The 13696-nt window shown below is 33.4% G+C and overlaps 1 protein-coding gene and 1 long non-coding RNA gene across 3 annotated transcripts in view; both read right to left on the bottom strand.

The window, feature by feature from the left end:
• LOC109068233 (ephrin type-A receptor 3-like) overlaps nt 1–13696 on the bottom strand; it is a 115534-nt gene that overhangs the window by 20696 nt on the left and 81142 nt on the right. For both annotated transcript variants that reach the window (XM_042718730.1, XM_042718731.1), the window contains exons 9-11: nt 3844–3911; nt 3428–3553; nt 1718–1903 (exon numbers count right to left, since the gene is read on the bottom strand). In XM_042718730.1, the coding sequence (XP_042574664.1) occupies nt 1718–1903; nt 3428–3553; nt 3844–3911 (380 nt within the window). The remainder of the gene's footprint in view (nt 1–1717; nt 1904–3427; nt 3554–3843; nt 3912–13696) is intronic.
• LOC109102197 lies at nt 9276–11288 on the bottom strand. The gene is made up of 4 exons (XR_006154050.1): nt 10741–11288; nt 10454–10541; nt 9509–9562; nt 9276–9389 (listed from the first exon to the last, which is right to left on the bottom strand). It is a non-coding gene; the product is annotated as an uncharacterized LOC109102197 (long non-coding RNA).

Genomic DNA, 13696 nt, shown 5'->3' with positions numbered 1-13696 from the left:
ATGCATTACTCTCACTTAAACCGCTACTTTGTTCTTCCAAAGAGTCTGCGCGCTCTGAGATACTGAACTGAGCTTTAACCCCGAGCCCCTGATATTTGCTCAGAACATAAATACACCACTTATAACTAGAGGACAGGCAATTAGGCAGCGTCTGCCTTTTCAAAATGAAAAGCAAACTCGATTTACGGAGAAAATAGTTCTGTAAACTGCACAAACCAATGCTAACAAAAGGTCAAAATTAGCATTCCGCATTTAGAGAGAACAGAGCGAAAAATGAATAAGAAATGTCGAGACGTCGCTTTTCATATGTGCGCTGCTGAATATTTATGACACTTAAAACACATCCAATTAACTATTTAAATGATTAATATTCATGCAGTCATAAATATGCATACTTTCATTGTTGTGCTCTATAGGTAGTGCGGAGCCGCAGACGTTTGTTCAGTCATAATGATGCTCGAAAGAAAGGGTTTTTGTTTGGCGTCTGGTGAAAGCTGAAGTTCTCCGATAAGCTCTCCCCCATTACTGATGAGATAATGAGACTCTGAAAGGTTTCTAACACACATAACACTCTGCTAGTCTATCGCTGTATGCGATTAAGATCCAATTTAGACAACACCATCAGGCCACAAACATATAAGTGCAAAACGGCAGTTGAAGATTGGAGAAACAAGAGATAAAAGGAAAACAAATATATGTCCTAAAAGTTTCTAAACATTTCATTTTGCTTGTGTTAATGTTAAAAAAGCCTAGTTTACTTAATCTGAACAGGACATTATTTAAAGATCAGCGCAACATTTCCACTTTATATACCTAATCTATACTGTTGTAAAACTTTGCTAAAGACTTAAAAAGGTTTAAAGGACAAGAATTAGTTCAAATTCTATTCAAAATATTAGACTGTCTGAAGAAAATCTGACTGTTTTCCATACATCATTGTCAAACTGCAATGCTAAGGTGTTAGGAGCGGTTTTTGGCAAGTACTTATGTTTTCTAGGATTTTTGGGTGGTTTTAGGCATTTAATTGCTAGGCGGTTTAAAACAAAATGACACAGTTATCATCTACCTTTAACTGTCTGTAGCACAAACAGTGGGGAACAAGATAAGCGCCAATTTTATAAGTCATTTAATACTGTACTTAGGTTTACTTTTGCATAATATTCCCTAATCAAAAGATTTCAAGTAGCCAAATGACCATTTCCAAATGAATAGTGAATTCTAGAGATAATATGTTTAGTCACATTTAAAGGCTTTCTCTGCAATACATCTGCTGTAGCGAGTCTTTGTCTTCCAACCCTCTTGAGTGGTCGGATCCAACTCAACAGAGCCATTCAGGTGGAACAGTAGAGCTCTGTTTCTGTCCTCCCCAAGGCTGAGCACGTCAGTGAGTACAGCACACCTCCATCTGGCTCTTAATCACAACGCCATGAAAACACTTTGTGACCGCTGTGGCGGAAAAGGTTTGTTGGTATAGTCACAATAATCATATACTGTCACACTTGTGCTATTCAACCACGCTGTATAAAAATTGTACTGAGCCAAGAACTCAACTGTGCAATTGAATCCCCGCAAAATGATTTCTTAAAGCACTTTTGAGAACAGCTTATTTTTCCCTCAGTGCTTACAATGCAGTGTATGTACTTACTTAAACTTTTCAATCCGTCTTTTAAAAGCTATTGGGTGAAGGTGAAGATGAAAGTACATGTCAGTCACTTACATCTGGTAACGACTCCCTCCAGTCTGATGATGTTGGGGTGGTCGAATTGGCCCATGATGCTGGCCTCGCTCAGGAAGTCCCGCCTCTGCTTCTCTGAGTATCCTGCTTTCAGACTTTTGATGGCCACGTAGATTTCTCTCTTGCTGGGGAGCTTCAGACGGCCACTGCAAACCTCACCAAACTCACCTGAGAAGTGACACACAGCTATCATCACATCAGGGTCAGACTATGGTGGATTTATGAAGGAAAAATATGCACAAATAAAATTCACTTGACTGGACACTGTGACTGTGCTCACCGTCTTGTTTTCCAGTGAAAATATATGGTAACACTTTAATATAGGGTCCAATTCTCATTATTAACTAGTTGCTTATTAGCATGCCTATTATTAACATATTTGCTGTTCACTAGTACTTATAAAGCACATATTATGCATGACCATATTCTACATATCTAATCCTACACAGTACCTAAACTTAACAACTACCAACAACTACAACAAACTGTTAATAAGCAGCAAATTAGGAATTTATTGAGGCAAAAGTCATAATTAAGGTTTGTTAATAGTGAGAAATGGACATTAAAATAAAGTGTGACCAATTATATAAACATAATTTAAAATAAATATATTTTCTGCATAAGATATAACAACTCGTTAAGACAACAGAGAATATATATTTTTTTATATATTTCTTTTTATTTTAGTTTGTTTTTCTGACCACATTTATTGTATTATAAATACAAAATTTAGTGAGGTTTATTATAAAAAAGAATTAAAGCATTTTGCCAATAGGGTAAGAAAATTATTTATACAAGTACACAATTTAAGGATGTTTAGATATACAGAATATATATATATATATATATATATATATATATATATATATATATATATATATATATATATATATATATAATTTTTTATTTATTTATTCCTCTGAGAAACAAGACAAAAAATATTACTGATATTTGTTGAAATGTTATTAAGTGAGAAGAAATGGACTGTAGAGTTATACGAGAAACATAAAACTAGAATAGCTTTGTAGAAAACTAATTACCATTGACAGAACAAATATACAATTTTGCGGTATATATTGTATACACAGATATTGTTTTGGGAAAGCTCTGTTATATGGCGGATAACATCTCTGTCAAATATGTTTGAGTTAAACGCGTCTCCTGTTCTCACACAAAGAATCTAAGAATATTTCTCCATGGCATTGTTTAATTCAGAGCTCCTAAAGCCCTGAAGAACTCTATTGCACACTATTGCAGCCAGATGAAGAGAAATAGGAAATGAGAGAGAGAAATAAAGAACCAGGATAAAACACAAAAAAAGTCTGAAAAATGGAGAAACAGTCACTCACGGACAGAGAAAGCATAAGCTGAGGAAAATGAGATTTCAAAGCCAAGTTCAGACGCAGAGATATGTGGTATTAACAGCTCAGTATTTCAAACAACAGCTTTGTGTGTGAGGATTAGAGTTGGCAGACGTTCTATAATTAGGGCTCAAATAGAAACCTCCCTTTCTTTGACATACATTAGCACACAACTGCGCTTACACACTGAAAACACGTTTTATGAAGTGACTAAACCTCCAATTTAAGGAGCTACACTGACATGATTTGCATAATGTATATTTGAGATTCAATATTGTTTTATTTTCATTTTATTTCCACAATTTGATCTACAGAAGAATAAGACTCTCACCTGCCCCAATAACTCTCTCTATACGTATAGTGGAGGCATCGATTTCCTTGGCAAAATCTCGGACGGCTTGATTGGGGTCCTCATAAGTGTGGGGGTGAATATACGTCCTGCTTCCTGGCAGTTTCACTGCAAAAAGAAAAAAAAAGACCATGTATGATTTACAAAGGGATTTTCAGTCCAAATGAATGTCAAGACACGACTGCACCATAAACCCAAACAGCCTCCTAAAAAAGTTGGAAAAGATAAACTCTATGGTGAGGCTGAACATCAGGGGTTTTGATTTATATCGCACTGTCACAGCCGGGATTAGAAGAGAGACCTTTTACATTTATGCTACCTCTACAAAGTTTGTTTTGACAACCTATTATGTATGAGTGTTTTGTGTGTGTTTGCGTGTGCTATTTTGGCCATCGTACCTCTCCCATTCTGAAACTGCATTTTTTCTTCATCGGGATCTTGCTTCGCTTTAATGTAACCACAATGTCTACAACAGATAAAAAAAAAGATAAAAACATCACCTATGAAAATGTATATTTTTATATACCAGCCATAAAATTGCCGTTCAGGACTGTATAAGAGTGGGGAAAAGATTATGATTATTTCCATGCTGCTGAAGAGATGAAGTTCCCTTCATATATTAAACTCAGCTGTGACATCAATCAACATTTTCCAGTCCATATATACAGCATTAATTGAGTCTGAACACATTTGAATGAGTATGCACTTAAAATATGAATAAAAGTCTTAAAATGAGAGTTTGAGGAAGTGTATGCCCTGATAAAAGTTAGTCTTTGCATGTGTATAAATGTGTGTGTGTTGAGCGCACTAGCACATCTGTGAGTTAGTCTCCGAGGGCACGTTGGAATGTCTAAAAATACCCATTGGTGTTCTGGGTCTCCGTGGGTATGATTTTGAAACCGTCTGCCTTAGCCTGCAGCAACATAGTGCAACACACCCAGTATAAAAGCTCCTAGAGGCTTAGCAACATTTTAAACATCACTGCAAAACAACAGCCCCCCTCTCAGTCATTTGTCAACTGAACACGGTTGCAGTTTACGCATTAAAAGACCCCTGAGGTGTGTCTCCTAAAGGCATTTCATTAAATGAAATTAAATAATAGTTTCACATTTCAATTGTACAAGTTCACCTCTTCATGCAATTCATGTTTGACTTTTCGTCTATGATGGGAGACTGAATATGAGATTAAACTTAAGATCAAACTTCCATTGTGAACTAAATAATAATAAAAAATGTGCCGGTAATTAAAATAATAAAATAAACTTTAATCTGATTAAATAAAAAAGTTAAAGAAATTAACAAATAAATAAGTAGTGCCTGTAAAATAAATAAATAACAAATCCAAAAAAAAAAAAAAAAAAAAAAAAACAATCTGTAAATGTTCAGCCCTAGTGCCATGTGTCAGAGACAACAAAAATCTTTCTCTATTCAGGGTATGAGCAATATTAGGATGACTGGAATTAATCCTGAGATTTTACAAAGATGGATGCTGAATGAACTGACCTGCCTTTGAGTCTGCCTAGAAACCCATTTCTTTACCTTAGATGCTTGAGTGAAGATCTTCTTGAACCGAATCAGCCTCTGCAACTTCCCACATGTAACTGCCTAATCTTTCATGCTCCCTTGCAAACAGCATTACGCTTTAATGAGAGAAGCTATGAGGGAATTGCATTTCCCTTCTTCAGGTTCTTCTCTCCCTTGTTCCTGGTCCTAAACTCCCCTCGGTAATTTGTCTCAAAGTAAGAATCACTCATGACAGCTAATCTGAGAAGAAAATGTTGAACTCTCTCATTACAATCAAGGACTAGTACATTTTAAAATCATCTTTTGATTATAATTGGTTTGGGGTGAGTTCCAAGGCGTCCGTAATAAGCGTGCTCTGGGTTCGGCACAGCGAGGGAGCGGCCGAGCTCGTGATAAGAGTCGGCAGCAGGGAGACAGATGAGCTGGAGGCTTCTGGCTTTTAATTTGGCAGTAATGATGAGGAGAGGGGCTGCCCATGCCAGGGTCACAGGAGCCCAGCCATGGCGAGTTGGCAGCTGGAGCTGCGATTGCGTGGCAGAGAAAAGTGAGAATGATTCTGTCTTTGGCAAGCACACCTCACTCGCACACATGTGTGTGTACACTACATAGTGTAACTGATTGCCAGTGTTCATCATGCTTCATCACTTCAGTTTGATGCTGATTTTATTTGGCTGAATCAAACACAAGCTTGTCATCATGTAAACGCCACTAATTGGCTGGACGGATGGATCCCCCTGTGCGTGCGTGCATGTGTGTGTGTGTGTGTGTGTATGTGGAAACCTTGACTCATCTTGTCATTGATGTCAAGGAAAATGAAGAAAAATGTGACACATAACAAGATGAACAGCTGAAGGTCATCAAAACTAGAAAACAAGCCATTCATTAAAATCTTAACTTTGTTTTCTTGAATGCAATCTGACAAATGGGAAAATATCAGCAGATTTAACAGCAGTTTATTATGACAGCACTCAGCTATGCTGTCAGGAAAGTGACACAAGCACACACCAAAATACTGTGTGTGTGTAAGTATATATATTTAAATGCCTGCCAACTTACATTGACAAAGATTTTCCATTAGTTTTTCTAATGTTTTGTTAGGGCTGAATCCAGTGCCATCATCCTTTTATAGAGATGCTTAAAAGCACAACAATTACATTTGCAGCATTCTAACGTCTCACTTTCTGAAGGTTTTTTGTTAGTGTGTCAGATGGCATTGTTAGTCTTGTGTTTTGAAAATAGTTAAAAGCGTTACAATTTTATGCATAGATAGATAAATAGATATATATATAGATAGACAGACAGACAGACAGACAGACAGATAGATAGATAGATAGATAGATAGATAGATAGATAGATAGATAGATAGATAGATAGATAGATAGATAGGTGTGTTAAATCTACAAATTCAATCCAAATTCATGAATTGAAAGGGAGGCAGTTCTTTACATTTGAATTGTGAACTATAAGATCAATTATGGCTATTATTCATTATCAAACAATATAGTCATCAAGGAATCAAAATAATACTATATCAAAGAGAGAGAGAGAGAAAAAAAAAACTTGTCAAGTTAAAATAATAGGATTCTTCCTATAGTTTGGACAATGCAACCATTTCTACAATCAGTTTCTCTTTTGAAATGAGAATGTGCACATTCTGTGCCGCATGTCAATAACGAGTAAACATTTCCATGACATAAAGTGTGTATGCGGATATTGAGGACCAAAAATCTTATGAAGCTGTTCTCACACTGTAAAAAAAAAGTTTTTTCACAGAAATATACTGTATTATTTTACAGATATTTTCAGTTTTTTTAACATTACGTGTAAATGTCATGAAAATACAGAAAAAAACTTTTATTAAAAACATTAACCATAAAATAAAAGTAATAATGTGTAAATTCATATAATGAGAAATTATAGGCTTTTTTACAGGATTATTCTTTTGTTTAATTGGCTTGAATGTTAAATTACATTAAATTCTATGTAAAAAGACAAGACAATTCACATATTTAAAATTAAGACAACTATGTGTTTTTTTACTGTGAAACCTTAAATTTAAGGTAAATTCATGTAAAAAAAACAATCGTAAAAAAACGGTAAAAAGTCTGGCAGCAAAGTTGCCAAACACTTACCGTCAAATTACAGTAAAAAACCTTAAGTTATTCTACGGAATAATTCTGTTTTTTAAATACAGATATTTACTGTAAACATTTTCTGTATTTTTACCGTTCCACTGCTAAAGAATGAAAAGAAAATCTCATTAAAAAATGTCTGTAGAATGTTAAACAAATGAATAAATCTGCATATAAACTGGAGATTATTATAGAAATACCTTAAAATTATACAATTAATTAAAGTCTTCTGTTTTTACACAGTATTCTTTGGTAAATTCGTAACATTATCAATTACCATCCACAAGAATTCCCTGTCAAAATACAGATTTTTAGATGTAAAACACACAAAAAATTACATAACATTACTTAAAATACCGTATATTAAAAGCTTTAGGTTTTTATTTTATGGGATTATCAAATATATTAATATTAAATTCCTGTTAAATTTAGTTTTTGAACTGTAGAAAAAATAAGATCACATTATAATAGCTTGCAAAGCCATATTTTTTTTATAGTCATTACTTTATATAAACAATATTTGACAGTAATTACAAGCATTTATCCAATATATCTACATACTTTCCCCATTAATGTATGGGGTTTACTTTGAATAAACATACTTTTATAGTAATTAAAAGCAACTATCCAATATATTTACAGACTTTCTCTATTAATGTATGGGGTTTATTTTGAATAAACTCACTTTTATAGTAATTAAATGCAACTATCCAATTTATATACATTCTTCTCCCATTAATGTATAGGGTTACTTTATATAAACATTGTTTTATAATACTTAAAAGCAACTATCCAATATATCTACATACTGTTTCCATAAATTCATGGAGTTCACTTTATATAAAAAAAATGTTTATAGTAATTAAAAGCAATTATCCAATACATTTACATACCTTTCCCATTAATTTATGGAGTTCACTTATATAAACTTTGTTTTATAATACTAAAAAGCAACTATCCAATATATCTACAAACTTTTCCCAATAATTCATAGTTCACTTTATATAAACTTTGTTTTAATTTAAAGCAGCTATCCGATATATCTACATACTTTTCCTATTACTGTATGGAGTTTACATAGTTTCTTTTATTTACTATAAACCAATGTATCCAATATATCTAGAGACTTCTGCCAATTAATGTATGAAGTATATTTTTCCAAAAGCATTTTTGATAGTAATTGAAATTAACGATCCAAGACATACATGTCAGACACTCTTCAGAGGAATATTTGTTCTGCAGTGTATACATAGGTTCATTTCAGCTTTTTCAATTTGGTCTCATATGTGCTGTGTTGGAATTGCTGTCAAACTATCTCTGAATGCAAATTCTAGAACTAAGTTTTGTATTTAGCTTGTAATTTGCAGTTATTTCTAAAGGTATATTATATATATATATATATATATCACTGAATTAAAATCAATATATATATATATATATATATATAAATATAAAACACACTGAATTAAAATCAGAATTTAATTAAATCCTTTTCATTTTCACATTTTAACATTTCATTTTAAACCATGTCTAGAAAAATTACACTCCAAGTGTAAAGTGTTACACATGCTATTGCTGTTCAAATTTTACACTATGGGGTATTTTAACACCTCTGCTGTTGTTTTAAGCGTAATTAATAATGTCCTCTTTTCAGTGCAAACAAAAAAAAATAATGTTAATTATGATAAAAATAAAGTTAATGTAAAAGGATAGACATAAAATCAGGAAAGTCTTCAGACAGATGTATACATTTCAACATTTATTGAACAAATGGGCAAAGTGGCAACTTTAAAACCATATACCAAAAGTTTAAATATTAATTAACATTTGTTGTTCATTAAGTGTTGCACAGAAACAAAGTAATTAATAAAACACAAAAATCATCAAATTTACCTAGACATGAACAAATATGACGTGTAGATTTGAGTTGTGTAGCATCCATGAATGATGTTCCTCATCGTCCCATCAGTGAGCGTGTATGGGCTATGTGGTCTCTTCTCTGCAATCAAGCTGTTCTTGTTAGTGCCTGCAGATAAAAGACAAAAGTAACACTCAAGGTCAGCTCTCCAACTGTTTTTTTTTTTAATATTAAATGTGTTTTTCATATACAACCCATTTGGCAATATTTTTAGGCAGACAATAGGTATTGACAGAAATGTCCAAATGTACCTTTTGAAGATGTTTTTCAGCTTGACAGGATGACATTTTTCCAGATCCCTTGCAGCCTTGTAATGAAGGTGGAATCAAATGAAGTAGGAGACCAATTGAAGCAATATAACTTTCCCATTCTAAATAACAGATATGACAAATTTAGCAAAAAATGCATGAACACAGAATATAGATACGACATGAATATAGATATTCTTATTCTGAAATATAGCCTAAACTTAGACAATCTGTTTCATACTTCTTAACAGCTGATTCAGAGGTCAACTGGATCCTTGAAGGTCTTCTGAGGCTTCTTGAAAAAAAAGAAAAGAAAAACAATTAATGACAACATCTCTCTCAGGAACCATTATGCTAAGTTGATTGTGTAGTCACACAGTGGCTCTGTTCACAACCTGACATTAGCAAGCATCTCGGGTGACACATATGGCCATATACTTTTATTACAGGATTCGTTAAAAAAGGAAAAGTTCATCAGTTTACTCAGCCAAGACTTTTGTTATCTTTGAAACACAACTGAAGATTTACAGTTTCACCTACCTTTAACTCGCATTCATACGCAGCCCCGCACGTCACCTGTAGGAGAAAACCATACAATCCGTCCCGTCAGTTTATAAACCGACACTTTTTGTTAAACCGAGGGAACAGTTTAAGAATTCGTGAGTACGGTTTACAAACTGACGGGACGGATTGTATGTTTTTCTCCTACAAGTGACGTGCGGGGCTGCGTACTTTCACGATACTTGCATAAACGAAACGTTACTCATCATAAGAAACACTTCACGGAAGCGCGTTTGTGTCTGTTTGACGCAGATATGACGACACGATAGACATGATATTCAGCTCTGAGAACAAGCAACGCAAGACAGTAGCGAAATAGAAGTTTTTAAACGTGCTCTAATTTCAGACTTTTGCATTAGATAACGTCAATCAAAATTTTTGGAAAATGTTCCTCGTTATAGCCAGCTCTGTCTGCAGAAAGACTGCACATCTGCAGCGAGTAGACGGACACTTCTACACGGTGTTGTGCGTCACAAAAAAAGATGTTAGCGCGTAATGTTTAACACTCACACTATTTACCGTTTCAAAAAGCATGGAAAACAGCGAAATGCCGCACTCAATGCTTTCAAAAACAAATGCATTTACCCATTGAGATGAATTCTCTCATTTTAGTAGAAAACCCTACCGAATATAACGTTAGCAGCTTCAGTCTTCAGCGCCAGATTAGCAGTAACCCCAGGCCGAGGAGGGAACAGAGGCGAGAGGACGACCAACTAAAATAAAAGAAGCGTAAAGCATATAACGTTTATAAACATAAAGTTAACGAACGAACTTAACACTGAACCTGACAAAACACTCGCGGTTAGTAATTTCCTAAATGTGTTCACCACCAAATCATATTTCGAGTTAAATCATCAACCAAAAAATGTTTTTCCAGTGTACTTTTATCAAGAGAAAAGCAGTCCAGCTTACCGTCTCGGTCGCTCGAAGAAAAGATGGCGTTGTCGCTTCGCGAGGCAGCAGTCACTGAAGGGCGGAGTCCAGACAATTCGGCGGGTCTTTTATTTACACCATATAACAACACTGAACACGAGTACTGTTTAACACTGTGGATTGTTAATTCAAATCTTTGGGAATTAATAACTTTTAACACTGCAAATATTACACTGCTGATTTTACTGCCCTGTTACGTGCTATGACTTCGTCTCCACCGAAAGAAAGACCGCCAACTGGACGTTCTTTTAATTTGAAAATCAAGCAGCCAATCAGGGCTGGCTCTTGATATTGTACCTTAACCTTTAAAGGAAAAGGTACATATATGTACATATATGTACCTTTTTAATGCTTGGGAACATATAAGCGAACCGAATGTATGCAATTATTAACATTTTACATATTAACAAATTAACATATTAACAAATTATTTACATTGGTAATCATGAAACTGACATATTGACCACACTTTCTTCCTGTTTTCACAAATCATCCTGTCCTGCTGTATCTGGATTCTCTATAATATACAAAAAACCAGAAAGATAAGGGACATAGTAACTTAGCAAAAAATATCAATAAAAGACAAATTGAACAATGGCTTGTTTACCTTAGACTTAGACTTAGAAAACTTTAAAGTCCTCAGAGAGAGGCATTTGTGCCTTGACAACTAAAGTCATCGATTAATAAATAGAGCTACTGTTAAGATTAAGTGCGATTAGGTGCGTAAAACGTAAAGCTTAGCCTAGCTAAGATTATTGCCCAAAGATTAGCATTTGCTAACCTAACGAAGTGTTTTTTTTTTTTTTGCCCAAAGAGTTATTATTATTTTTTTTTGTATAAATGAAAACCCTTTCACCTTTTCACACCTAAAAAATTGGTGCAGAGAAAACATTGATTTGATGTATCTGTTTTAGTCCAAAAGTGCATGGTGCACATGCCCAAGTCTGTGATAAACTCATCAGTGAAATATTATATGCTGTCAAATAATGTTTATATTAAGTTGTTAGTCCCATGCACTTATAAGGAAGGTCTGTATATATCGGAGTTGGTTATTATTACTGTGAAACAGTGGTTATATAAAGTAAACCCCATGCCGTAATGGAAAAAGTATGTACATATATTGGACAGTTGCTTGTAATTGCTATAAAATATTGTTTACATAAAATAAACATGTGTATTTTTACATATATTGGAGAATTGCTTGTAATTACTGTCCATTAATGTTTATATAAAGTGAACCCATACATTGAGTAAATGTCATGTTGATATATTGGAAAGTTGATTTTAATTATTAAAAAGCAATGTTTATATAAAGTATACCTCATACATTGATGGTAAAAGTATATAGATTTTATTGGATAGTTTGCTTTAATCACTATAATATGTTGTTTAAAGTAAACCCTTGTACATTAATGGGTAAAAGCATGTAAAGTTATTGGAGATGTGTTTGTAATTACTGTCAAGTATTGGTTATATAAGGTAAACCCCCCATATATTAATGATAACGTATGTAGATATATAGATATATTGGGAAGTTGCTTATAATTACCATAATAAAAATGTTTTTAATAAGGTAAAGCCCCATACATTAAAGGTACAAATATGTAGAAAATATTGGAGGGTTGCTTGTAATTACTACAAATAATGTTTATATAAGGTAATCCCCTGTACGTAAATGGTTAAAGTGTGTAGAAATATTGGAGAGTTGCTTGTTATTACTGTCAAATAATATTTATATAAAGTAAACCCCCGTATTTAAATGGTAATAGTATTTAGAAATATTGGAGAGTTACTTGTAATTACTGTCAAATAATGTTTTATATAAAGTAAACTACCGTATTTAAATGGTAATAGTATTTAGAAATATTGGAGAGTTACTTGTAATTACTGTCAAATAATGTTTATATAAAGTAAACTACCGTATTTAAATGGTAATAGTATTTAGAAATATTGGAGAGTTACTTGTAATTACTGTCAAATAATGTTTATATAAAGTAAACCCCCGTATTTAAATGGTAAAAATATGTAGAAATATTGGAGAGTTGCTTGTTATTACCGTCAAATAATGTTTATATAAAGCAATAACAGTTAAAAATATGTTTACGAAACTTAATATCACAAGATCTTGGTTTTTTTGTACAGGATAAAACCAATATTTAACAGGAATTTACTGTAACTAGATTGAATAATGACATAAAATAAAAGTTTAAATCGATCAATATACTGGTATTGGGCTTTAAATTAAGGTATCTGAAGGTAATTATACAACATTTTCTATGTGTTTTACATAGAAAAGTCTTTACTTTGACGAGGAGTTCTTGTAGAAGGATTGGATTATCTTAAAAATATATCAAATAATACTGTATTAATGCAGAAGTCTTTGTTTTAAATTATGTAATTTTAAGGTATTTCTGCAATATTTTTAAGTTTTTTTATACAGATTTATACATTCGTTTAACATTCAACCGAGATTTTTTTATGAGATTTTTTTTTTCTTTCTACAGCAGTTTGACTGTAAAAATACAGAAAATGTTTACGGTAAATATCCGTTTTCAAAAAACAAATCTTTTCTGTAAAATAATTTAAGGTTGTTTACTGTAATTTGACGGTAAGTGGTTGGCAACTTTGCTGCCAGACTTTTTACCGTTATTTTACGATTTTTTTTTTTACAGTGCACTGTATGTCTGTATGGCTGACAGGCCTCTCAGAAATCTAATGAGAAAAAATGCATCTTATATTGACAAAATGTCTCTCCTTGAAGAACAAAGCAGCGAGCATCACCCTGATGGACGACACCAATCTTCCAGTGTTCCTCCAATAAATGAGCGAGCGCTCTTTGCTTTTGTTGAGCAAGGCCTCTACTCTTTCAGTATGGCCTGAACACCATGAGGACAAATCACTTTGTGCTGCCTAATGCACTCTTGTTCTCTTTCTC

Source organism: Cyprinus carpio, chromosome B2, assembly GCF_018340385.1.
Source record: "Cyprinus carpio isolate SPL01 chromosome B2, ASM1834038v1, whole genome shotgun sequence".
Taxonomy (NCBI): domain Eukaryota; kingdom Metazoa; phylum Chordata; class Actinopteri; order Cypriniformes; family Cyprinidae; genus Cyprinus; species Cyprinus carpio.
Note: the sequence above shows the minus strand (reverse complement) of the source record. Positions and strands in the feature narration are given on the sequence as shown.